Source organism: Ranitomeya variabilis, chromosome 5 (assembly GCF_051348905.1).
Source record: "Ranitomeya variabilis isolate aRanVar5 chromosome 5, aRanVar5.hap1, whole genome shotgun sequence".
Lineage (NCBI taxonomy): Eukaryota > Metazoa > Chordata > Amphibia > Anura > Dendrobatidae > Ranitomeya > Ranitomeya variabilis.
Window position 1 is genome coordinate 342,690,505 of NC_135236.1, and position 25,571 is coordinate 342,716,075.

Here is a 25,571-nt window from a genome sequence, read left to right on the forward strand (position 1 = left end):
TAGAGCAGAGTTTCTCAACTCCAGTCCTCAAGAGCCACCAACAGGTCATGGTTTCAGGATCTGCTTAGTATTGCACAGGTGATAATTGCATTACCTTCACAGGCAATAATTCCATCACCTGTGTAATACTAACGAAATCCTGAAAACATGACCTGTTGGTGGCTCTTGAGGACTGGAGTTGGGGACCACTGGTATAGAGTGTATTTCTGAATCATTTAATGTTGGCTTCATTGGAAAAAACTGTGCTTTCAAAAATAAGGAAATTTCTAAGTGACCCTAAACTTTTGAACGGTAGTGTGTGTGTGTGTATGTATATGTGTGTGTATGTGTGTGTGTATATATATATATATATATATATATATATATATATATATATATATGTATATATATAATGTATGTATGTATATATACACATACAGTACAGACCAAAAGTTTGGACACACCTTCTCATTTAAAGATTTTTCTGTATTTTCATGACTATGAAAATCATAAATTGCCAGGGTACATGATATGACCGAACTAACAGTAGGGTGTATGAAGAACACATAAAAGCACAGGCACAGTAAAAACGTGTTACCCTTAGGCATTATCTGAGCTTTCTGCTCAATGTAGAAGCCTTACATATTGGGGGTGCTCTTTTTACTGTGCCTGTGCTTTTATGTGTTCTTCATACACCCTACTGTTTAGTCGGTTATATTATGTACCCTGGGTGTTTTGTATTTCTGAATCATTTTATGTGATTTTCTGGGTGCCAGGTGCTTCATACAGTGGTATATTCCACAGCATTATTGATTTGCATGGGAGCAGGATTCATGAGGGAGATTTGTGCATTGTTTTTAATGTGTTTTTATTGTTGTTAACAAAGTTTGCCTATTTTTGATAATTTCATGGGTGGTGTGCATATTCTATAGTGGCTTCTTTTTTCTCTTCTCTTTGACCATTGTTACTCCAATTGCCCACTTTATTTGCACCCCTGTTTATTCATTGAGCCATTGCGGTGCGCCAGCAATACAAATAGTGAAAATTGTAAATTCACACTGAAGGCATCAAAACAATGAATTAACACATGTGGAAATATATACTTAACAAAAAAGTGTGAAACAACTGAAAATATGTCTTATATTCTAGGTTCTTCAAAGTAGCCACTTTTTGCTTTGACTGCTTTGCACACTCTTGGCATTCTTTTGATGAGCTTCAAGAGGTAGTCACCGGAAATGGTTTTCACTTCACAGATGTGCCCTGTCAGGTTTAATAAGTGGGATTTCTTGCCTTATAAATGGGGTTGGGACCATCAGTTGTGTTGAGCAGAAGTCTGGTGGATACATAGCTGATAGTCCTACTGAATAGACTGTTAGAATTTGTATTATGGCAAGAAAAAAGCAGCTAGGTAAAGAAAAATGAGTGGCCATCATTACTTTAAGAAATGAAGGTCAGTCAGCCTGAAAAAATTGGGAAAACTTTGAAAGTGTCCCCAAGTGCAGTTGAAAAAACCATCAAGCGCTACAAAGAAACTGGCTCACATGAGAACCGCCCCAGGAAAGGAAGACCAAGAGTCACCTCTGCTTCTGAGGATAAGTTTATCCGAGTCACCAGCCTCAGAAATCGCAGGTTAAAAGCAGCTCAGATTAGAGACCAGGTCAATGCCACACAGTTCTAGCAGCAGACACATCTGTACAACAACTGTTAAGAGGAGACTTTGTGCAGCAGGCCTTCATGGTAAAATAGCTGCTTGGAAACCACTGCTAAGTACAAGCAACAAGCAGACTAGTTTGTGCTAAAGAACAGAAAGAATGGACATTAGACAAGTGGACATCTGTGCTTTGGTCTGATGAGTCCAAATTTGAGATCTTTGGTTCCAACCACCGTGTCTTTGTGCGACACAGAAAAGGTGAACGGATGGACTTTACATGCCTGGTTCCCACCATGAAGCATGGAGGAGGAGGTGGGATGGTGTGGGGGTGCTTTGCTGGTGACACTGTTGGGGATTTATTCAAAATTAAAGGCATACTGAACCAACATGGCTACCACAGCATCTTGCAGCGGCATGCTATTCCATCCGGTTTGAGTTTAGTTGGACCATAATTTAGTTTTCAACAGGACAATGACCCCAAACACACCTCCAGGCTGTGTAAGGGCTATTTGACCAAGAAGGAGAGTGATGGGGTGCTACGCCAGATGACCTGGCCTCCAGTCACCAGACCTGAACCCAATCAAGATGGTTTGGGGTGAGCTGGAACGCAGAGTGAAGGTAAAAGGGCCAACAAGTGCTAAGCATCTCTGGGAACTCCTTCAAGATTGTTTGAAGACCATTTCTGGTGACTACCTCTTGAAGCTCATCAACGTGAATATAGCAATTGCCGGGGGCCTTCACCTTGCAGGAACTGCTGACACTGCAGCCTCATGAGGTCTGACATTGTCCTGCATTAGGAGGAACCCAGGGCCCACCGCACCAGCATATGGTCTCACAAGTGGTCTGAGGATCTCATCTCGGTACCTAATAGCAGTCAGGCTACCTCTGGCAAACACATGGAGGGCTATGTGGCCCTCCAAAGAAATGCCACCCCACACCATTACTGACCCACTGCCAAACCGGACATGCTGAAGGATGTTGCTGGCAGATTGTTCTCTATGGCGTCTCCAGACTCTGTAGCGTCTGTCACATGTGCTCAATGTGAACCTGCGTTCATCTGTGAAGAGCACAGGGCTCCTGTGGCGAATTTGCCAATCCTGGTGTTCTGTGGCAAATGCCAAGCATCCTGCATGGTGTTGGGCTGTGAGCACAACCCCCATCTGTGGACGTCGGGCAATCAGACCATCCTCATGGAGTAGGTTTCTAACAGTTTGTGCAGACACATGCACATTTGTGGCCTGCTGGAGGTCATTTTGCAGGGCTCTGGCAGTGCTCCTGTTCCTACTTGCACAAAGGCTGACGTAGTGGTCCTGCTGCTAGGTTGTTGCCCTCCTACGGTCCCCTCCATGTCTCCTTGTGTACTGGCCTGTCTCCTGGTGTACTGGCCTGTCTCCTGGTAGCGCCTCCAGCCTCAGGACACTACGCTGACAGACACCGCAAACCTTCTTGCCACAGCTCACACTGATGTGCCCTCCTGGATGAGCTGCACTACCTGAGCCACTTGTGTGGGTTGTAGAGTCCGTCTCATGCTACCACGAGTGTGAAAGCACAACCAATATTCAGAAGTGACCAAAATATCAGGCAGAAAGCATTGGTACTGAGATGTGGTCTGCGGTCCCCACCTGCAGAACCACTCCTTTGAGTGTGTCTTGATAATTGCCAATAATTTCCTTGTTGTTTATTCAATTTGCACAACAGCATGCGAAATGGATTGTCAAACAATGTTGCTTCCTAAGTGGACAGTTTGATTTCACAGAAGTTTGATTTACTTGGAGTTATAGTCTGTTGTTAAGTGTTCCCCCATTATTTTTTAAGCAGTGTATTATTTGTGTGTGTGTGTATATATACATATATAACTATATATCTTTTATATTATTATTATATTAGTTTGTGTTTTTTTTTCTTAAACATTCGTTCAATATTATTATTTTTTTTTTACCTTGTCCAACTATTGCACTTTCAATTTTTGCAGTCTGATTGCTTGTAAAGCATAAGAATGCAGGAGCATTCCTATGCTTTACCAATTGTCAGCATTGCACTGACAAACTTCCTACATGATGCTCTGAGAATGATCTAGCAAGTTTGCTATATCTAGTGACCCGGATTTTGTCATGGCGACATCGGGTCACCATGGCAATGATCTGCCCCTTGCAATGACGTTGCGTAGATGTTGATTGGAGAGCACTGTCTGCTTGCCTGCTAAATCGTGTGATCGATATTGATCACAGTACTTAGGGGGTTCAATTGCTGGGAGCTGTGTGGGCACTGCTTCTGCACCGAGTGCCGGGTGTCAGCTGTCTGAATCAGCTGACAGTCGGCGGGAATCATTCTCACAGAGCCTCTGTGCGTGCAAAATCGAGATGACGTATTCATATTTCATAGGTCGGTAAGTCCCAGCCGACCATGACATATGGATACATCCATTGTCGGGAAGTAGTTAAAGGACTTCTCCAGCATTTTTATTTATTTTCGTTTTTGGTGTTTTAGGCTTCCTGACCCTGGCTGTATACTTACCAGCCACTGTCTTCAGCTCTTCCTGGCACCACTTCGGTCCCTCGTCGCCATCTTGTGACCTCAACTTCTGACTGGGTGAAAGTTAGGGGTAACAGTCACAAGCTCTCAATGCAAGTCTATAGGGAAGTGCCTTGCTCTGGGTCTCATAGACTTAACTTGAGTGGTTACTTCTAGATCGCTCCAACAAACACAGGAATGAAGATGGCGGTTGGGAAGTATAGGACTTGAGGCTGGGAACTTAGGTTAGTAGCACTGCTACAGAGTTTTTTATTTTTATTTGACCACTGCGCTGTAGTTGTATCAGTAATCCATGTTCCCTGCCCTTAGTATTATACTCACATGCTGCCATCTTCTGCTTTTCTCAACACTGCTCTGGTCCTGTTATGCCATCTTGTGACCTATGGTTCTCACTGACAAAAAGTCAGAGTTAACGGTTACAGTCGATCAATGTTAGTCTATGAGAACCTCGTTCTGGCTCTCATAGCCTTACATTGAGAAGTCGCCTCCGGTTCATCTGTCAAACACTGGAATGATCCTACTAGTCACATCTAGCCCTGCTGAAAACAAAAGATGGTGGCTAGCAAGTACAGTATAATACTAGTGGCAGGGAACTTAAATTAGTGACCGAACGTCAGCGGTGAGATAAAATGCTGGAGTGGTGCTTTATTGCTCAATTTTCCATACCAACTAGCAGCATTAAACAACTACCAATTGGTGGTCCTCAAAAAGCCCGGTTACACAGGCAGACCGTGCTTAACCAAGTTTTCTTAATGATCTGCTCTACTATTTGTTATGATCCTAGTGGCAAGGATCGCAAGTAGGACTAGCTAAGTAACTAAACCGACTACAAACTCTGGGGAAGTGGTAACTGAATTGACCGCAACCTGATCCTATCCGCAAACAACTATAGGCAGCCGTGGAACGTTACCTGAAAATCCTAGACGTCTCTTCACGGCCTGAGAAACTGACTATTCCTAGAGGGAACGAAAGTCCTCACTTGCCTCAGTGAAATGACCCCAAAGATATAGAATAGCCCCCCACAAATATTAACGGTGAGTTAAGGGGAAAGCACAAACGCAGAGATGAAATTAGATTTAGCAAATGAGGCCCGCTAACACTAGAAAGCAGATAATAGAAAGGGAACTGTGCGGTCAATTAAAAACCCTATTCAAAATATCCACGCAGAGATCACACGAGCCCCCGCACCAACTAACGGTGCGGGGGAAGCAACTCTGTACCCCAGAGCAAACCAGCAGAAGAAATCACATATTAGCAAGCTGGACTAAACTCATCATACACAGAAATCATATTGCAGACTGATGAGCAAAAAATAATTAAACAGAACTTAGCTTCTCCTGAAGAGACTGAAACCGAAGATAATCAGGAGTAATCAGAATAGCACTGAGTACATTGACAGCCGGCAACAAGTGGAGGTGAAGCAGAGCTAAATAGGAAACTCCCTAGTGCATAACGAGGCAGCTGATCCAACCACAGATCCGCAGGATAACAAACAAAGCCACCAGGAGGAGCCCAAAAACAAAACTCACACAATACCACCTGTGACCACAAGAGGGAGCCCGAAAACAGAGTTCACAACAACTATTCTCATCACTGTAAGTCCTGTACACACACGATTATGTGCTGTTGTGCAAAGTTATATTTTGTTCAGCACAAAAGATCATTTCCCTTGACAAATGAGCATTTTGCTCATTCATTAGGTGACTGGCAGCCTCTTTAACCCCTTTACCCCCAAGGGTGGTTTGCACGTTAATGACCGGGCCAATTTTTACAATTCTGACCACTGTCCCTTTATGAGGTTATAACTTTGGAACGCTTCAACGGATCCCGGTGATTATGACACTGTTTTCTCGTGACATATTGTACTTCATGATAGTGATAAAATTTATTTGATATTACCTGCGTTTATTTGTGAAAAAAATGGAAATTTGGCGAAAATTTTGAAAATTTCGCAATTTTCCAACTTTGACTTTTTATGCAATAAAATCACAGAGATATGTCGCACAAAATACTTAAGTAACATTTCCCACATGTCTACTTTACATCAGCACAATTTTGGAACCAACATTTTTTTATTTGTTAGGGAGTATAAGGGTTAAAAGTTGACCAGCAATTTTTCATTTTTACAACACCATTTTTTTTAAGGGACCACATCTCATTTGAAGTCATTTTGAGGGGTCTATATGATAGAAAATAACCAAGTGTGACACCATTCTAAAAACTGCATACCTCAAGGTGCTCAAAACCACATTCAAGAAGTTTATTAACCCTTCAGGTGTTTCACAGGAATTTTTGGAATGTTTAAATAAAAATGAACATTTAACTTTTTTTCACAAAAAATGCATTTCAGCTCCAATTTGTTTTATTTTATCAAGGGAAACAGGAGAAAATGGACCACAAAAGTTGTTGTACAATTTGTCCGGAGTACGCTGATACCCCATTTGTGGGGGTAAACCACTGTTTGGGCGCATGGTAGAGCTCGGAAGCGAAGGAGCGCCATTTGACTTTTCAATGCAAAATTGACTGGAATTGAGATAGGACGCCATGTTGCGTTTGGAGAGCCCCTGATGTGCCTAAACATTGAAACCCCCCACAAATGACACCATTTTGGAAAGTAGACCCCCTAAGGAACTTATCTAGATGTGTGGTGAGCACTTTGACCCATTAAGTGATTCACAGAAGTTTATAATGTAGAGCCGTAAAAATAAAAAATCATATTTTTTCACAAAAATGATATTTCGACCCCAATTTTTTATTTTTCCAAGGGTAAGAGAAGAAATTGGACCCCAAAAGTTGTTGTACAATTTGTCCTGAGTACGCTGATACCCCATATGTGGGGGTAAACCACTGTTTAGGCTCATTGGAGAGCTCGGAAGGGAAGGAGCGCCGTTTGACTTTTCAATGCAAAATTGACAGGAATTGAGATGGGATGCCATGTTGCATTTGGAGAGCCACTGATGTGCCTAAACATTGAAACCCCCCCACAAGTGACACCATTTTGGAAAGTAGACCCCCTAAGGAACTCATCTAGATGTGTTGTGAGAGCTTTGAACCCCCAAGTGTTTCACTACAGTTCATAACGCAGAGCCATGAAAAAAAAATTATTTTTTTTTCCACAAAAATTATTTTTTAGCCCCCAGTTTTGTATTTTTCCAAGGGTAACAGTTGAAATTAGATGCCAAAAGTTGTTGTCCAATTTGTCCTGAGTACGCTGATACCCCATATGCGGGGGGGGGGGACCACCGTTTGAGCGCATGGCAGAGCTCGGAAGGGAAGGAGCGTCATTTGGAATGCAGACTTAGATGGATTGGTCTGCAGGCATCACATTGCATTTGCAGAGCCCCTAATGTACCTAAACAGTAGAAACCCCCCACAAGTGACCCCATATTGGAAACTAGACCCCCCAAGGAACTTATCTAGATGTGTTGTAACAATTTTGAACCAACAAGTGTTCCACTACAGTTTATAACACAGAGCCGTGAATATAAAAAATCTTTGTTTTTGTCTGCAAAAATTATTTTTTAGCCCCCAGTTTTGTATTTTCCCAAGGGTATCAGGAGAAATTGGACCCCAAAAGTTGTTGTCCAATGTGTCCCGAGTACGCTGATACCCCATATGTTGGGGTAAACCCCTGTTTGGGTGCACGGGAGAGCTCGGAAGGGAAGGAGCACTGTTATACTTTTTCAACGCAGAATTGGCTGGAATTGAGATCGGACGCCATGTTGCGTTTGGAGAGCCCCTGATGTGCCTAAACAGTGAAAAAAAAACAATTATAACAGAAACCCTAATCCAAACACATCCCTAACCCTAATCCCAACAGTAACCCTAACCACACCCCTAACCCTGACACACCCCTAACCCTAATCCCAACCCTATTCACAACCGTAAATGTAATCCAAACTCTAACTGTAACTTTAGCCCCAGCCCTAACCCTTGCCCTAACCCTTGCCCTAACCCTAGCCCTAACCCTAATGGGAAAATGGAAATAAATACATTTTTTTAATTTTTTAATTTTTCGCTAACTAAGGGAGTGATGAAGGGGGGTTTGATTTACTTTTATAGCGGGTTTTTTAGCAGATTTTTATGTTTGGCAGCCGTCACACACTGAAAGACGCTTTTTATTGCAAAAATTATTTTTTGCGTTACCACATTTTGAGAGAGATAATTTTTCCATATTTTGGTCCACAGAGTCATGTGAGGTCTTGTTTTTTGCGGGACGAGTTGACATTTTTATTGGTAACATTTTCGGGCACGTGACATTTTTTGATCACTTTTTATTCTGATTTTTGTGAGGCAGAATGACCAAATAACAGCTATTCATGAATTTCTTTTGGGGGAGGCGTTTATACCGTTCCGCGTTTGGTAAAATAGATAAAGCAGTTTTATTCTTCGGGTCAGTACGATTACAGTGATACCTCATTTATATCTTTTTTTATGTTTTGGCGCTTTTATACGATAAAAACTATTTTATAGAAAAAATATTTATTTTTGCATCGCTTTATTTTGAGGACTATATAACTTTTTTATTTTTTCTTTGATGATGCTGTATGGCGTCTCGTTTTTTGTGGGACAAGATGACGTTTTCAGCGGTACCATGGATATTTATATCCGTCTTTTTGATCGCGTGTTGCTGTGCACTGTGTCAGATCGGCGATCGGAAGTGCACAGATCCTGGATCATGTTTGATTGCAGTGTGCCGGGGGTTAATGTGCCGGGGGCGGTCCGTGACCGCTCCTGGCACATAGTGCCGGATGTCAGCTGCAATAGTCAGCTGACACCCGGCCGCAATCGGCCGCGCTCCCCCCGTGAGCGCGGCCGATCGCGCTGGATGTACTATCCCGTCGGTGGTCATACGGGCCAACCCCACCTCGACGGGATAGTACGTCCAATGTCAGAAAGGGGTTAAACTGCAAGATTATTAAGCTTGGTTATGGATTTTTTTTTTGTTATAGCAGCCTAATTGACCCTTTTTAAGGCAAACCAAAAGATTTTTTCCCCTGATGAATGAGCATTTAGCTTGTTTTGGGGTGATCGGCATCCTGTTTACATGTTTAGTGTAAATGCACTTTAGCTTCTATATTCCAATTATTGTGCTTCACCAACCTTGTGATAGTATCTATAAGGGCCAATAAAACCCACTGGTCATCCCTAATTGTTGGTGGGCTGACCACAAAGTTATAACTGTCATACACTCTATAAAGCCTGTAAAATTGTTAACCAATACATGGAGATATAGCTGGACTACATAGTTTTGTCTATTTCACAATTGTAGACTAATTAGTGGGTCTACAATATTGCAATCAGTTAATCGACGTGATACATTGGGCCATTTACACAGACATTGTTAGCATTGTTAAATGATTTACTGTAAATGCCTTGACTTGATTGAAAAAATATCTACCAGGCCCACTGGTCTGTGCTTGCATATCCTGTCCTCACCAGATTGGAAATTAGGTGGGTCACTACTGAAGCTAGTGATTGACTGAGGGGTGTTTCTGGCCATTTCCATTGTAACAAGGACAGGACCAGGACGGATCAGTTGAAACTAGATAAGCACTGGAACGGATTGCCGAGAGTATTGCTTTGATTTCTTTAATTTAAACAGTTATTTAGATTACCAGGAAACCCCCTTTGGAATACAAGTTGAATGTTTACAAAGTAAAGTTGACTGTTTTCCCAAAGATTCGTTCTTTATTATTTTTTTTTTTTATTTCACTGTTAAAAAAAAACAACAACTCTAGAAATAAGGAAAGGACAATTATCTGCTTTGTATAATAAATACTACTAAAAATAGTACAATGCAGTTTTTAAAATATATATTATTTTCACATTGTCTTCACATTTCCGAATTGGCAAAGTTGCTAAGCAACACGCTGCTACCTTGGAATTATACATAAATCAGTTGTTTCAAACAGAATATTCATGAAATGATGTATATTTCCATTTCATCAAGCATTTTAGCTTTTACATACTTTATTGCATAATTGTTTGTTTCTTGGATCCAGATAAATAGCAAAATACTTATGCGCACATACTATTTGTATTCTCTTGAATTATACATGTCGTACTATATTCTCATTAGAATTGTTGTAGTGACAAGACACCAGGTATTGTATATTCACTCATTCAGAATTGGTGTATGAATTAAAACATAGTTATGTCACCCAAAATGCGGGTAAATGGCGCTATAAAAATGTCTACTACTACTACTACTAATAATAAATGCGTGTTCTTGTTGCCTTCATCCTAATATAGTTATACCTTCTGTGCGTGCGCATATTATTCTGGACACATTCCTGTTTTATTACCAGATGGTCAAAGTTTTTTCTCGAAGATTCTAGTAGTATTTCCTTAAACATAAGCCATTTATGTTCGGTATTCCCAGTTACCACGACATGGTCCCAGAATACACGATTAAGCTCTTCCCTTAATTTTTTTTTAAAATCAGCTTTCTTAAACTCCCAGATTTTTGCAGTTCCTGTTTGAAAGGTTTTATTGAATATTATATTGAAACTTACCATGTTATGGTCACTGCTTCCCAAATGCCCCCTGGCCTGTAGATCTGAATTTCTATTTGGTCTATTTGACAGAACCAGATCCAGCAGATCACCTCCCCTGGTTGGTTCATCTACCACCTGAGAGAGAGGTAATTGTCTTGAACTGTAGACAAGAACTTGCAGCTTTTAGCACAACCAGAAGATTCTAGGTCCCATTGATTGATGACATAATTGCACTGTGCACATGGCATATTATCGTTGTCGGCAGCACATCTCCTGTTTACACAGGACTATGTGCTTCTGAGAATGATTATTTTAATGTTAGCATGAATGATCCAATCAGCTGAAAAGCCAGTGTTTGGCTTGTTCGTTATTTAATTACTGGCATGTAATCAAATGACTTGCCATCCAAGTTACCCTTTCTATTTCTCAAAATGTCTGTACTGTGGACAACAAGGATGATTATCAATAGATCTTTGAGCCACAGGTAGGATAACATGAATCCTTGGGTGTTCATCTGCCTTCATGACTCGATATTTTAATATTTTATCTACATTTTAATCTAATGTGCCTAAATGCCCTTAATTATCTGCTTTATTTGTTTGTTTCTTTTAAGGTGGACCTGTCATATACAGAATGTTAATATATCCTCCAACCCGCCGCGCTCTTATAGTTGGTTGTGGATTGCAGATGTTCCAACAATTGGCTGGCATCAACACTGTAATGTATGTGCTTCTATATTTTATTACCTAATTCTGTTAATATGTTCAAGCAATAATTTGGTAAAAATGAATAAAGCGGATCATGTCGAAGTAATCATATTCACTTTATCAAGATGCTTTAAAAAGGACAATTAAAGAGAAAAATTAACCTTCATGACCAGCTTCCAATGTACAGGGTGTGCCATTTATATGGATACACCTAAATAAAATGGGAATGGTTGGTGATATCAGCTTCCTATTTGTGGCACATTAGTATAGGGGAGGGGGAAAACTTTTCAAGATGGGTGATGACCATGGTGGCCACTTTGAAGTCGGCCATTTTGGATTCAACTTTATTTTTTCCAATGGGAAGATGTGGTGGAACAATGTTGTTTCCTTGTTTTACCATCGCTTTATTCTTTCATGAGTTATTTACAAGTTCCTCTTTGTTTACAGCCATTGATATGTCTCAGAGGTTAACACGTGAGGAGCGGATAGAAATTGTGTTGATATCTGGTGAACGCAGCACCCGGGTCATTGCAGCAGATTTCAATGCAAGACACCCTACGCAAAAAAAAAATGTCACCATTCCCATGTCATTTAGGTGTATCTATATAAATGGCCCACCCAAAAAAGTTTACCTCATCACTGAACATAATGTTCTGCGTAAACTGAGAGTCCCGTTTCAATTTTTGTTTTGCCCATTCTGCAAATTCAGCGCGCCGATCTGGGTCATCCTCGATGAGATGCTGCAGCAGCTGGATTTTGTAAAGGTGCCATTTGTGAGTAGCTAATGCTGCCGAAGGGATGTTCGACTGATGCCAGACCGGCGCGCTGAATTTGCAGAATGGCCAAAACAAAAATTGGAACAGGACCCTCAGTTAACACAGAACATTATGTTCAGTGATGAGGCAATCTTTTTTGGGTGGGCCATTTATATGGATACACCTACCGTATTTTCCGGCGTATAAGACGACTTTTTAACCCCCGAAAATCTTCTTAAAAGTCGGGGGTCGTCTTATACGCCGGGAATCGTCTTGTACGCCGGTGTATATGGTGGGTGGGGAGGGGGAGTGATCCTGATGACGAGGGGGCGTCTCACAGGAAAGTGAGTAATCCCCATTACCTTATCCTAGCGGTGCAGCGTGGGGGTGTCAGTGCTGGGAGCGGCGGCGGCTGCTGTGTTCTGGTGCGGCGGCTCCTCTTCTGTGTGGGGCCTCTGTGCTGTGGGGTGGCGGCGGCAGCGGCGTATCTTTATCCAGTTGGGGCTCCTCCGGCATCTCCTTAGCCCTGGAGGCCCCGCCGCAACTCCATCGGTGCAATGTGGTGGCCTCCGGGAAAATGGCCGCTGCTCAGATTCAGATCTCGTGTCCCGAGATTTCGGGACGAGATCTGAATCTGAGCAGCGGCCATTTTCCCGGAGGCCACCGCATCGCACCTATTGAGCTGCCTCCGGGAAAATGGCCGCTGCATTGCACCGATGGAGTTGCGGCGGGGCCTCCAGGGCTAAGGAGATGCCGGAGGAGCCCCAACTGGATAAAGATATGCCGCCGCCACCGCCACCCCACAGCACAGAGGCCCCACACAGAAGAGGAGCCGCCGCACCAGAGCACAGCAGCCGCCGCACCAGAGCACAGCAGCCGCCGCCGCCACTCCCAGCACTGAGACCCCCACGCTGCACCGCTACGATAAGGTAATGGGGGATACTTACTTTCCTGTGAGACGCCCCCTCGTCATCAGGATCACTCCCCCCCCCCCCCCCCCCAAAAGGCACATATTCACCGGCCCTATAAGACGACATAGGGTGTATAAGAAGACCCCCGACTTTTAAGAAGATTTTATATTTTAACTGGTAAAGTTGGGGGGTCGTCTTATACGCCCAGTCGTCTTATACGCCGGAAAATACGGTAAATAACCTGGGAATGGTGACAGTTTTCTTATAAAAGCCCCCAAATTAGGCCAATAAATGAAATCTAAATTAGAAGAAAAAAACCGCCCCATGCACAAAACATCATCAAAAAAAATCCAAAACCTTTTCAGGTTTCTGAGAGAGATTTTTCTGGCAGAATATTCTTGTCAAGGAACTTTGTCTGAAAATACCCTTAGGGGTGTGTGAGGTGGTAGAGGATCCAGAACACGTGAATAGATAAAATCAATTATTTATTCCAAAATTGCTAAATACATCTATATCCTTGTATGTTCCATTAAAAGATTAGGCAAGAGATCTATTAGACATTGGGAGTTATTATGTGTTTCGAGCCTTTGAACTCCTTGGTTCTTAGTCATAATTAGTCATCGTAAGAGAAAGATTGTTGTTTCATAGCATCCAGTATATGGGTATGGTTCATTAACCTCACATATTCCAGATTGGGACACATTCCACTTGGTAAGAAAGCATTTAAAAACAAAACAGTGATGTAATCAAGAAAAACAATGCACAAAATATATGCCAATAGCCTTAAAAACTTGCTCTCCTGAGAAAGTATCAAAGAAAGTCCAACCAGTACTCAATAGAAAAAAACACACCGTCTATTTTGGTGGTGCTTATTAGCGTGTTTAAGGAGTGTGACAAGTACCAGAAAAAGAGTATATTGTGTTGATTTATTATATCAGATTAATTCTGTATAGTGATCAGTAAAACAAAACAACATAATATAGATAAGAATAGAATAAGACATGGCTTACTTTGATGGTGAGTGTGAATGGTGCCAAAGGAAACAATATAAAAGGCTTTAAAGTTTAAGAGCACTATGCGTGTAAATAGTAATCAATAGCACGTCAGTTTATTAATGCATGTGAATGTTTTAAAAAATAATATTTTTTGCAAGTACAATGCATAATGTGAGATGTACATAATGGTTGATTTAAATGGAATAAATAACTGTAGATTTACATGTGGTGTTACTGGAGGAAATGACAAATACAATAAGATGTAAATTGTGGGCATGCAGTATGTTTTGTACAGTCTGAATAGTGACTGATTCAAATGTAAAAAATAATCATTAAAAATTACATGTAGAATTGAAAAAAAAAAAAAAGAATGTTAAATGTCATAAAACAAAAAACAAGTCAAAACATCCAAAATGACTGATCACTAAAAATATGATAAATATTTGTGCTCTATGTAAGTTGTATAGATTTGAGACATGAATGGTGATGATATAAAAAATGAAAAAGTATTTTCATAAGAAATATTTGAAATGAAATAATGTAAATGAGTGTATTAATGGGTTAATGGGTCAAGGGAATAGTAAAAATGAGATATCAATATACAGCGGGTGAAATCAATATTGAACACTAGTGTTGAGCGATACTTTCCGATATCGGAAAGTATCGGTATCGGAAAGTATCGGCCGATACCGTCACAGTATCGGAATCCAATCCGATACCGATACCCGATCCCAATGCAAGTCAATGGGACGAAAATATCGGAATTAAAATAAACCCTTTCTTTCCTTGTAGGTTAATTCTACATGAAGGAAAACAACTAAGAATAATGTAGGATGTATTGGGGGAGGTGGCGGAGACATTAAAGGCACAGGGGTTTATCCCAATCAAATAGAATAGCAGTATTTTTAATTTTTTTATGACGTTCGGCGTTAGAAAGAATTTGACTATGTTAATTTTTTATTTATTTTGTCAGATATTGATGTTTCACTACTTCCACGCCCTTCACCCTATTTTTTACTTCTCCCACACTTTCTTCTTCATTATCCTCATCATCAGCTTCTGTGACATCAACTTCTTCACCTTATTCATCTTCTTCTTTTCTACGTATATATATATTTTTTTTTTTACATTGTTCATATTCTTTTTATTTAACTATTATCTTTTTTATATTCAACTTCTTCATCATATTCTTATTTGTGACAGGCATTCCCGTAGTTGTTATCTATAAAAGTTTGAAGATTACACCTTCCGTTCTGCCTGTCACAAAACAGTTACATTTGTCCGCGTTCAGTTTGGCCTGCAGCATCAGGCTTTATCCAGGGGCACCACGAGGAGGAACGGACTCACCCCCATACACTGCTTAGTCTTCTTCTGCTTATAATTTAGATAATATCTTTTGCTCTGATATTTAGTCTTATGCTTAATGTTCTTCTGCTCTTTGTTCTGCAGCCTCTTGTTCTTCTGCTTCTCGGTCTTCCAGGTTGTCGTCGTCATCTCCAGGGTCGTCATCTCCAGGGTCGTCGTCATCGGGGTCGTCGTCATCGGGGTCGTCGTCATCGGGGTCGTCTTCAGGGTCATCGTCTCCAGGGTCGTCGTCATCTCGGTGGTTGTCGTCTCTGGTGTCGTCATCATCTTAGGGGTGGTCTTCCGGGTCATCGTCTTTCGGGTCTTGAACTTGGAAATGTAGCAGAAGGTACAAGAAGGCTGAGAAAATGCCGAGAAACAGCTGATGGAACTGGAACTCGGATGGCTACCCGAAGGTCCAAGAGCCAATGGAACTACCGAGGACCAGCTGACGTTACTGGAACCCGGTTACTAAGCAGGAGGTACCCGTGCCTGAAAGCACTACCAAGGACCACCTGACGTTGGTGGAACTCGGATACCCAGAGGGAGGCACCTAAGCCAAAGGCTCTGCCCGGAACCAGCTGACGGTACTGGAACCAGGATGGGGAGCAGAAGGTACAAGAGCAAAAGACACTGCCGAGAACCAGCTGACGGTACTGGAACCCGGATGGGTAGCCGAAGGTCCAAGAGCCAATGGAACTACCGAGGACCAGCTGACGTTACTGGAACCCGGTTACTAAGCAGGAGGTACCCGTGCCTGAAAGCACTACCAAGGACCACCTGACGTTGGTGGAACTCGGATACCCAGAGGGAGGCACCTAAGCCAAAGGCTCTGCCCGGAACCAGCTGACGGTACTGGAACCAGGATGGGGAGCAGAAGGTACAAGAGCAAAAGACACTGCCGAGAACCAGCTGACGGTACTGGAACCCGGATGGGGACCTATTCAAGCTTGTCTTCCTAGGGCCCCAACTGGCGGTGTGTTAGAGCCCAGGGACAGCAGGAGGAGGAGCAGGGGGAGGGGAGTGTAGGCCGAAGCCTGCACAGGCGGCAGCTTTGGGTGTGTTGTGTCTGCGTGGCTTTTGCAGGACACGTTGCCGGCTACACAGCAGGGGAACAGCTGGCGGTGCTGGACCCCACTGACACATTGGCGAGGTGTTTGGCTCTGTGCAGCCAGCACTTCCGGACAGCAACTAGCGTTGTTGGAGCCCGGGCTCTGCAGGTGGAGCAGAGTGTAGGCCGAAGCCTAATTGAACCGATTTCAAAAGTCACCTTTAACCCCCCCTCAGGGGTTACAAAGTAGAAGAGCCACAGCTTATGCAGCAGCAGTGCTGCGCAAGTCAAAGGTTGCTCTTGTAATTTTTCTCCTTGCACACGCTGAATGGAACACGTATAACATTTAGCCCTTTATACAGTCAAACTGTGTAATGGAGGCGAGAGTTCCCTTTGTAATGAGACGCAGCACAGGTGTCAAGAATCCCACCTTGGTGCTGGGTGCAGCCTCCCGAGCGTTGTTATTTGCTGTACAGGAGTCTGCGCTGTCGTGTTATCCCCTGGCCTAGCGCCGTTAGCGCTGCCCATCTTCTGGCATCATGTAATGTCGGCCGGTGCGGTTCGCGATGCCCATGAATCCCAGCCCCGCAGTGTCTTAACATTGTTAAAACACTGCGGGGCTGGGATTCAGGGCCTGGCGCAGCACATATGTTCGCCTCTCACACTCGGGTCCTTACACCCGCTTCAGACTGTGCGGCGTCATCTGATCCCTTATCGCATGCCACGGCCATGAAGCCGCACAGTCCGAAGAAGGCGGAAGGAGAGGAGGGACAGGCGAACTGATGCACTGATCCTGCCCATCAATCACACCCTCGCAGTCCCAATAAATAAGACACCGAGGGGCGTTGTGTGGGTCAGGGCGGCCGCAGAGGCGCAGCCAGCCAAACAATGATGCCAGAAGACGGGCAGCGCTACCAAGGGGGTTGCAGCGTGTCATTACAAAGGAAAGTCACACCACCGGGACGGTTAAATGGTCACACAGAGGACACATTTCAGACGTGTTTTCAGTTCCACATGTGCGAGGAGAATACGTTTCTGAGCCACCTTGCACACATGCAGCATTACCGCTGTACAAGGTGGCTGGATAACGTAAAAACGCCTGGGGGAGGGGGGACAGGTTCCCTTCAATTTCAGTTCTTGTGTCTGCGTGGCTTTTGCAGGACACGTTGCCGGCTGCACAGCAGGGGAACAGCTGGCGGTGCTGGACCCCACTGACACATTGGCTGGTGTTTTTCTCTGTGCAGCTAGCACATCTGGGCCCCAACTGGCGGTGTGTTAGAGCCCAGGGACAGCAGGAGGAGGAGCAGGAGGAGGAGCAGGAGGAGGAGGAGCAGGGGGAGGGGAGTGTAGGCCGAAGCCTGCACAGGCGGCAGCTTTGGGTCTGTTGTGTCTGCGTGGCTTTTGCAGGACACGTTGCCGGCTACACAGCAGGGGAACAGCTGGCGGTGCTGGACCCCACTGACACATTGGCGAGGTGTTTGGCTCTGTGCAGCCAGCACTTCCGGACAGCAACTAGCGTTGTTGGAGCCCGGGCTCTGCAGGTGGAGCAGAGTGTAGGCCGAAGCCTAATTGAACCGATTTCAAAAGTCACCTTTAACCCCCCCTCAGGGGTTACAAAGTAGAAGAGCCACAGCTTATGCAGCAGCAGTGCTGCGCAAGTCAAAGGTTGCTCTTGTAATTTTTCTCCTTGCACACGCTGAATGGAACACGTATAACATTTAGCCCTTTATACAGTCAAACTGTGTAATGGAGGCGAGAGTTCCCTTTGTAATGAGACGCAGCACAGGTGTCAAGAATCCCACCTTGGTGCTGGGTGCAGCCTCCCGAGCGTTGTTATTTGCTGTACAGGAGTCTGCGCTGTCGTGTTATCCCCTGGCCTAGCGCCGTTAGCGCTGCCCATCTTCTGGCATCATGTAATGTCGGCCGGTGCGGTTCGCGATGCCCATGAATCCCAGCCCCGCAGTGTCTTAACATTGTTAAAACACTGCGGGGCTGGGATTCAGGGCCTGGCGCAGCACATATGTTCGCCTCTCACACTCGGGTCCTTACACCCGCTTCAGACTGTGTGGCGTCATCTGATCCCTTATCGCATGCCACGGCCATGAAGCCGCACAGTCCGAAGAAGGCGGAAGGAGAGGAGGGACAGGCGAACTGATGCACTGATCCTGCCCATCAATCGCACCCTCGCAGTCCCATTAAATAAGACAACGAGGGCTGTTGTGTGGGTCAGGGCGGCCGCAGAGGCGCAGCCAGCCAAACAATGATGCCAGAAGACGGGCAGCGTTACCAAGGAGCTTGTTGCGTGTGTCAATACAAAGTCAAATCACACCTGAGGGACGTTTTAATGGTCACAGAGGACACATTTTAGACGTGTTCACTTCAACATGGGCAAGGAGAATAAGTTTCTGAGCCACCTTGAACACATGCAGCATTACTGCTGTTCAAGGTAGCTGTAAAACATAGAAACACCTGGGGGAGGGGGGACAGGTTCCCTTCAATTTCAGTTCTTGTGTCTGCGTGGCGGTCGCAGGACACGTTGCCGGCTACACAGCAGGGGAACAGCTGGCGGTGCTGAACCCCACTGACACATTGGCTGGTGTTTTTCTCTGTGCAGCTAGCACATCTGGGCAAAAACTGGCGGTGTTAGAGCCCAGGGTCAGCAGGAGGAGCAGGGGGAGCGGAGTGTAGGCCGAAGCCTGCACTCGAGCAAGTTGAAAGGAAACCTTTAACCCCCCCCCCCCCCCCAGGCGTTTGTAGCTGAAAGAGCCATTGTGTACAGCACTAATGCTGGAAAAGGTAAACTTAGCTCTTTTAATTATGGTCCTTGTACATGCGGAACCTAACATTTATGAAATGTGTCTCCTCACAGCGTTAAACCGTCCGGTAGGTGGAACTTTCCTTTGTCGTGTGACGCAGCACAGCCATCATTTTTACCCCCTTGGCGCCGTGCGCCGCCTCCTCAGCGTTGTTTTAATCTGTCCCGGAGCCTGCGCTGTTAGGTTAGCCCTTGGCCATGCACACATGTTGCGCTGCCCGTCTTCTGACCTCATTTGGTGTCAGGCTGGCTGCGCCTGTGCGGGTGCGCTGGCCGAGATCCCGCCTCGCAGTGTCGTCTAATGTAATCCCACCGCGGGCCTGTGATCCGTGCCCGTGCGCAGTGCATATCCTCTCCTCTCACTCCCCTCCCTACGGCTTTTTCAGACTGTGCGGTGTCACGGCCGTGGCATGCTATTAGGGACCAGCTGACATCGCACAGTCTGAAGAAGCCGTAGGGAGGGGAGTGAGAGGAGAGGATATGCACTGCGCACGGGCACGGATCACAGGCCCGCGGTGGGATTACATCAGACGACACTGCGAGGCGGGATCTCGGCCAGCGCACCCGCACAGGCGCAGCCAGCCTGACACCAAATGAGGTCAGAAGACGGGCAGCGCAACATGTGTGCATGGCCAAGGGCTAACCTAACAGCGCAGGCTCCGGGACAGATTCAAACAACGCTGAGGAGGCGGCGCACGGCGCCAAGGGGGTAAAAATGATGGCTGTGCTGCGTCACACGACAAAGGAAAGTTCCACCTACCGGACGGTTTAACGCTGTGTGGGGACACATTTCATAAGTGTTTGGTTCAGCATGTGCAAGGAGCATCACGAAAAGAGGCACTTTTTCCCTTTGCATCATTACTGCTGCACAAGGTGGCTCCTTCAGTAACAAACGCCTGGGGGGGGGGGGGGGGGTCAGGTTCCCTTACATTTAACTTGTTGTGCCTGCGTGGCGGTCGCAGTACACGTTGCCGTATACACAGCAGGGGAACAGCTGGCGGTGCTGAACCCCACTAACACATTGGCGAGGTGTTTGGCTCTGTGCGTACAGCACTTCTGGACGGCAACTGGCGGTGTTGGAGCCCAGGGACAGGTGGAGGAGGAGGAGGTTGGAGGAGGTTGGAGGAGGTAGGAGGGATTGCCACACACACAGCAGGGGAACAGCTGACGTTACTGAACCCCAATAACAGAGGAGGGACTGTTGACTGTGCGTACAGCACTTCTGGACGGCAACTGGCGGTGTTGGAGCCCAGGGACAGGTGGAGGAGGAGGAGGTTGGAGGAGGTAGGAGGAGGTAGGAGGGATTGCCACACACACAGCAGGGGAACAGCTGACGTTACTGAACCCCAATAACAGAGGAGGGACTGTTGACTGTGCGTACAGCACTTCTGGATGGCAACTGGCGGTGTTGGAGCCCAGGGACAGGTGGAGGAGGAGGAGGTTGGAGGAGGTAGGAGGGATTGCCACACACACAGCAGGGGACCAGCTGACGTTACTGAACCCCAATAACAGAGGAGGGACTGTTGACTGTGCGTACAGCACTTCTGGACGGCAACTGGCGGTGTTGGAGCCCAGGGACAGGTGGAGGAGGAGGAGGTTGGAGGAGGTTGGAGGAGGTAGGAGGGATTGCCACACACACAGCAGGGGAACAGCTGACGTTACTGAACCCCAATAACAGAGGAGGGACTGTTGACTGTGCGTACAGCACTTCTGGACGGCAACTGGCGGTGTTGGAGCCCAGGGACAGGTGGAGGAGGAGGAGGTTGGAGGAGGTTGGAGGAGGTAGGAGGGATTGCCACACACACAGCAGGGGAACAGCTGACGTTACTGAACCCCAATAACAGAGGAGGGACTGTTGACTGTGCGTACAGCACTTCTGGACGGCAACTGGCGGTGTTGGAGCCCAGGGACAGGTGGAGGAGGAGGAGGTTGGAGGAGGTTGGAGGAGGTAGGAGGGATTGCCACACACACAGCAGGGGAACAGCTGACGTTACTGAACCCCAATAACAGAGGAGGGACTGTTGACTGTGCGTACAGCACTTCTGGACGGCAACTGGCGGTGTTGGAGCCCAGGGACAGGTGGAGGAGGTTGGAGGAGGTTGGAGGAGGTAGGAGGGATTGCCACACACACAGCAGGGGAACAGCTGACGTTACTGAACCCCAATAACAGAGGAGGGACTGTTGACTGTGCGTACAGCACTTCTGGACGGCAACTAGCGGTGTTGGAGCCCAGGGACAGGTGGAGGAGGAGGAGGTTGGAGGAGGTAGGAGGGATTGCCACACACACAGCAGGGGACCAGCTGACGTTACTGAACCCCAATAACAGAGGAGGGACTGTTGACTGTGCGTACAGCACTTCTGGACGGCAACTGGCGGTGTTGGAGCCCAGGGACAGGTGGAGGAGGAGGAGGTTGGAGGAGGTTGGAGGAGGTAGGAGGGATTGCCACACACACAGCAGGGGAACAGCTGACGTTACTGAACCCCAATAACAGAGGAGGGACTGTTGACTGTGCGTACAGCACTTCTGGACGGCAACTGGCGGTGTTGGAGCCCAGGGACAGGTGGAGGAGGAGGAGGTTGGAGGAGGTAGGAGGGATTGCCACACACACAGCAGGGGACCAGCTGACGTTACTGAACCCCAATAACAGAGGAGGGACTGTTGACTGTGCGTACAGCACTTCTGGACGGCAACTGGCGGTGTTGGAGCCCAGGGACAGGTGGAGGAGGAGGAGGTTGGAGGAGGTAGGAGGGATTGCCACACACACAGCAGGGGAACAGCTGACGTTACTGAACCCCAATAACAGAGGAGGGACTGTTGACTGTGCGTACAGCACTTCTGGACGGCAACTAGCGGTGTTGGAGCCCAGGGACAGGTGGAGGAGGAGGAGGTTGGAGGAGGTAGGAGGGATTGCCACACACACAGCAGGGGACCAGCTGACGTTACTGAACCCCAATAACAGAGGAGGGACTGTTGACTGTGCGTACAGCACTTCTGGACGGCAACTGGCGGTGTTGGAGCCCAGGGACAGGTGGAGGAGGAGGAGGTTGGAGGAGGTTGGAGGAGGTAGGAGGGATTGCCACACACACAGCAGGGGAACAGCTGACGTTACTGAACCCCAATAACAGAGGAGGGACTGTTGACTGTGCGTACAGCACTTCTGGACGGCAACTGGCGGTGTTGGAGCCCAGGGACAGGTGGAGGAGGAGGAGGTTGGAGGAGGTTGGAGGGGGTAGGAGGGATTGCCACACACACAGCAGGGGAACAGCTGACGTTACTGAACCCCAATAACAGAGGAGGGACTGTTGACTGTGCGTACAGCACTTCTGGACGGCAACTGGCGGTGTTGGAGCCCAGGGACAGGTGGAGGAGGAGGAGGTTGGAGGAGGTAGGAGGGATTGCCACACACACAGCAGGGGAACAGCTGACGTTACTGAACCCCAATAACAGAGGAGGGACTGTTGACTGTGCGTACAGCACTTCTGGACGGCAACTGGCGGTGTTGGAGCCCAGGGACAGGTGGAGGAGGAGGAGGTTGGAGGAGGTAGGAGGGATTGCCACACACACAGCAGGGGAACAGCTGACGTTACTGAACCCCAATAACAGAGGAGGGACTGTTGACTGTGCGTACAGCACTTCTGGACGGCAACTGGCGGTGTTGGAGCCCAGGGACAGGTGGAGGAGGAGGAGGTTGGAGGAGGTTGGAGGAGGTAGGAGGGATTGCCACACACACAGCAGGGGAACAGCTGACGTTACTGAACCCCAATAACAGAGGAGCGACTGTTGACTGTGCGTACAGCACTTCTGGACGGCAACTAGCGGTGTTGGAGCCCAGGGGCAGGTGGAAAAGCAGAGGAACACAATGTAGGCCGAAGCCTGAGAAAGTCTAAAGGGAACCTTTAACCCCCCCCCAAGGCGTTTGTAGCTGAAAGAGCCAGCTTGTGCAGCACAAAAGATGCAAAAGGAAAAGGTGGCTCTTTTCATCATGCTCCTTGCAAACACAGAACTAAACACTTTTAAAATGTGTCCCCTGAAGCCGTGAAACCGTCCCGGAGGTGGGACTTTCCTTCGTAATATGACGCAGCACAGCCATCATTACTACCCCCCCGCCGCCGTGCCCCGGCTCCTCAGCGTTGTTTGATTCCGTCCCGGAGCCTGCGCTGTTATGTTATCCCGTGGCCAGGCACACTTAGCGCTGCCCATCTTCTGACATCATTTGGTGTCAGGCTGGCTGCGCCTGTGCGGCCGCGCTGGCCGAGAGCCCGCCTCGCAGTGTCTTCTGATGTAATCCCACTGGGGGCCTGGGATCCATGGCCATGCGCAGTGCATATCCTCGCCTCTCACTCCCCTCCCTACGGCTTCTTTTTCAGACTGTGCGGTGTCACGGCCGTGGCATGCTATTAGGGACCAGCTGACACCGAACAGTCTGAAGAAGCCATAGGGAGATGAGTGAGAGGTGGAGGTTCAGATATGCACTGCGCATGTCCATAGATCCCAGGCCCCCAGTGGGATTAAATCAGAAGACACTGCGAGGCGGGCTCTCGGCCAGCGTGGCCGCACAGGCGCAGCCAGCCTGACACCAAATGATGCCAGAAGACGGGCAGCGCTAAGTGTGCCTGGCCACGGGATAACATAACAGCGCAGGCTCCGGGACGGAATCAAACAACGCTGAGGAGCCGGGGCGCGGCGCCGGGGGGGTAGGAATGACGGCTGTGCTGCGTCATATTACGAAGGAAAGTCCCACCTCCGGGACGGTTTTACGGTATCAGTGGACACATTTTATAAGTGTTAAGTTTTGCGTGTGCAAGGAGCAAAACCAAAATAGCTACCTTTTTCCTTGTGCAGCATTACTGCTGCACAAGGTGGCTCTTTCAGTAACAAACGCCTTGGGGGGGGGGGGGACAGATTCCCTTACATTTCAGTTGTTGTGTCAGCGTGGCGGTCGCATGACACATTGCCGGCTACACAGCTGGGGATCAGCTGACGTTACTGAAACCCAATAACACTGGGTCGTATGTTTTGACTGTGCAGACGGCACATCTGAGCCTCAACTGGCGGTGTTGGAGCCCAGGAATTTAAGTTCAGGTGGTAGAAAGATGAACACAACAGGAGACCTGGATAACGTATACAGTGACCTAATTATTTAATCAGGAGGAGGAGTGGCAAATTCCTGCGAGATCCAGGCCTTGTTCATTTTCAGGAAAGTAAGCCGGTCAACGTTATCGGAGGATAGTCGCATGCGACGGTCAGTTAGTACACCACCTGCAGCACTAAAGACACGTTCCGATAATACACTGGCTGCAGGGCAAGACAGCACCTCCAATGCATACTGGCTTAGCTCTGGCCATGTATCCAGCTTTGAGACCCAAAACTTGAAAGGGGAAGAGCCGTCTGGGAGTACAGCAAGAGGGCAAGACATGTAGTCTGTCACCATCTGACGGAACCGTTGCCTCCTGCTGACTGGAGCCGTCTGTGATGGTGTAGACTTTTGTGGCGGGCACAGAAAACTGTGCCACAGTTCGGCCATACTGGTCTTGCCTTGGGCAGAGGCACTGCTTCTGCTCCCTCTTTGTGCAGAGCCTCCACCACTGCCTGGACGCACTGAGCTGCTTTGGAATGCACTAGCAGCACTTCTCTCAGTTGGAATGGAGAAGATGATGGAACTGACCAGTGTGTCTTGGTACTCCCGCATTTTTCGCTCCCGGTTCAACGGTGTGATGAGGCTTTCTACGTTGTCCCGGTAGCGAGGATCGAGGAGGGTGAACACCCAATAATCAGACATGTTGAGAATGTGGTCGATGCGGCGGTCGTTTCTCAGGCACTGCAGCATGTAATCCACCATGTGCTGCAGACTGCCAACTGCCCAAGAAACGCTGTCCCCAGCTGGAGGCGTGATCTCTGCCCGCTCGTCATCACCCCACCCTCGCTGTACACACTGAGTACTGGACAATTCGGGAACTCCCTCCTCTGGACGGATGTCTTCCTCCTCCATTGACTCCTCCTCATCCTCCTCACAAACTGTCCCCTGCCTACGCGTTTGTGAGGAACCACGTGGCGCTGACTGTCCAGAAGATGATGGAAGTGGTGAATCCTCATCCTCCACCTCTTCCACAACATCATCCCTTAGCGCTTGCAGTGATTTTTCAAGCAGGCAGATAAGGGGGACAGTCATGCTGACTAGTGCATCATCTGCACTCGCCATCCGCGTGGAATAATCAAAGGGACGCAAAACCTGGCAGACATCCTTCATAGTGGCCCACTCTGTGGTTGTGAAGTCTGTACGGCGCTGACTGCGACTTTTTTGCGCCTGATACAGCTGGTACTCCATTACAG

General features: G+C 47.1%; 1 protein-coding gene across 1 annotated transcript in view; it reads left to right on the forward strand.

The window, feature by feature from the left end:
* Window positions 1-25,571, forward strand: part of SLC2A13 (solute carrier family 2 member 13) — a 340,922-nt gene that overhangs the window by 232,452 nt on the left and 82,899 nt on the right. Inside the window, exon 4 of the mRNA XM_077264817.1 lies at window positions 11,276-11,384. Coding sequence (XP_077120932.1) covers window positions 11,276-11,384 — 109 coding nt within the window. The remainder of the gene's footprint in view (window positions 1-11,275; window positions 11,385-25,571) is intronic.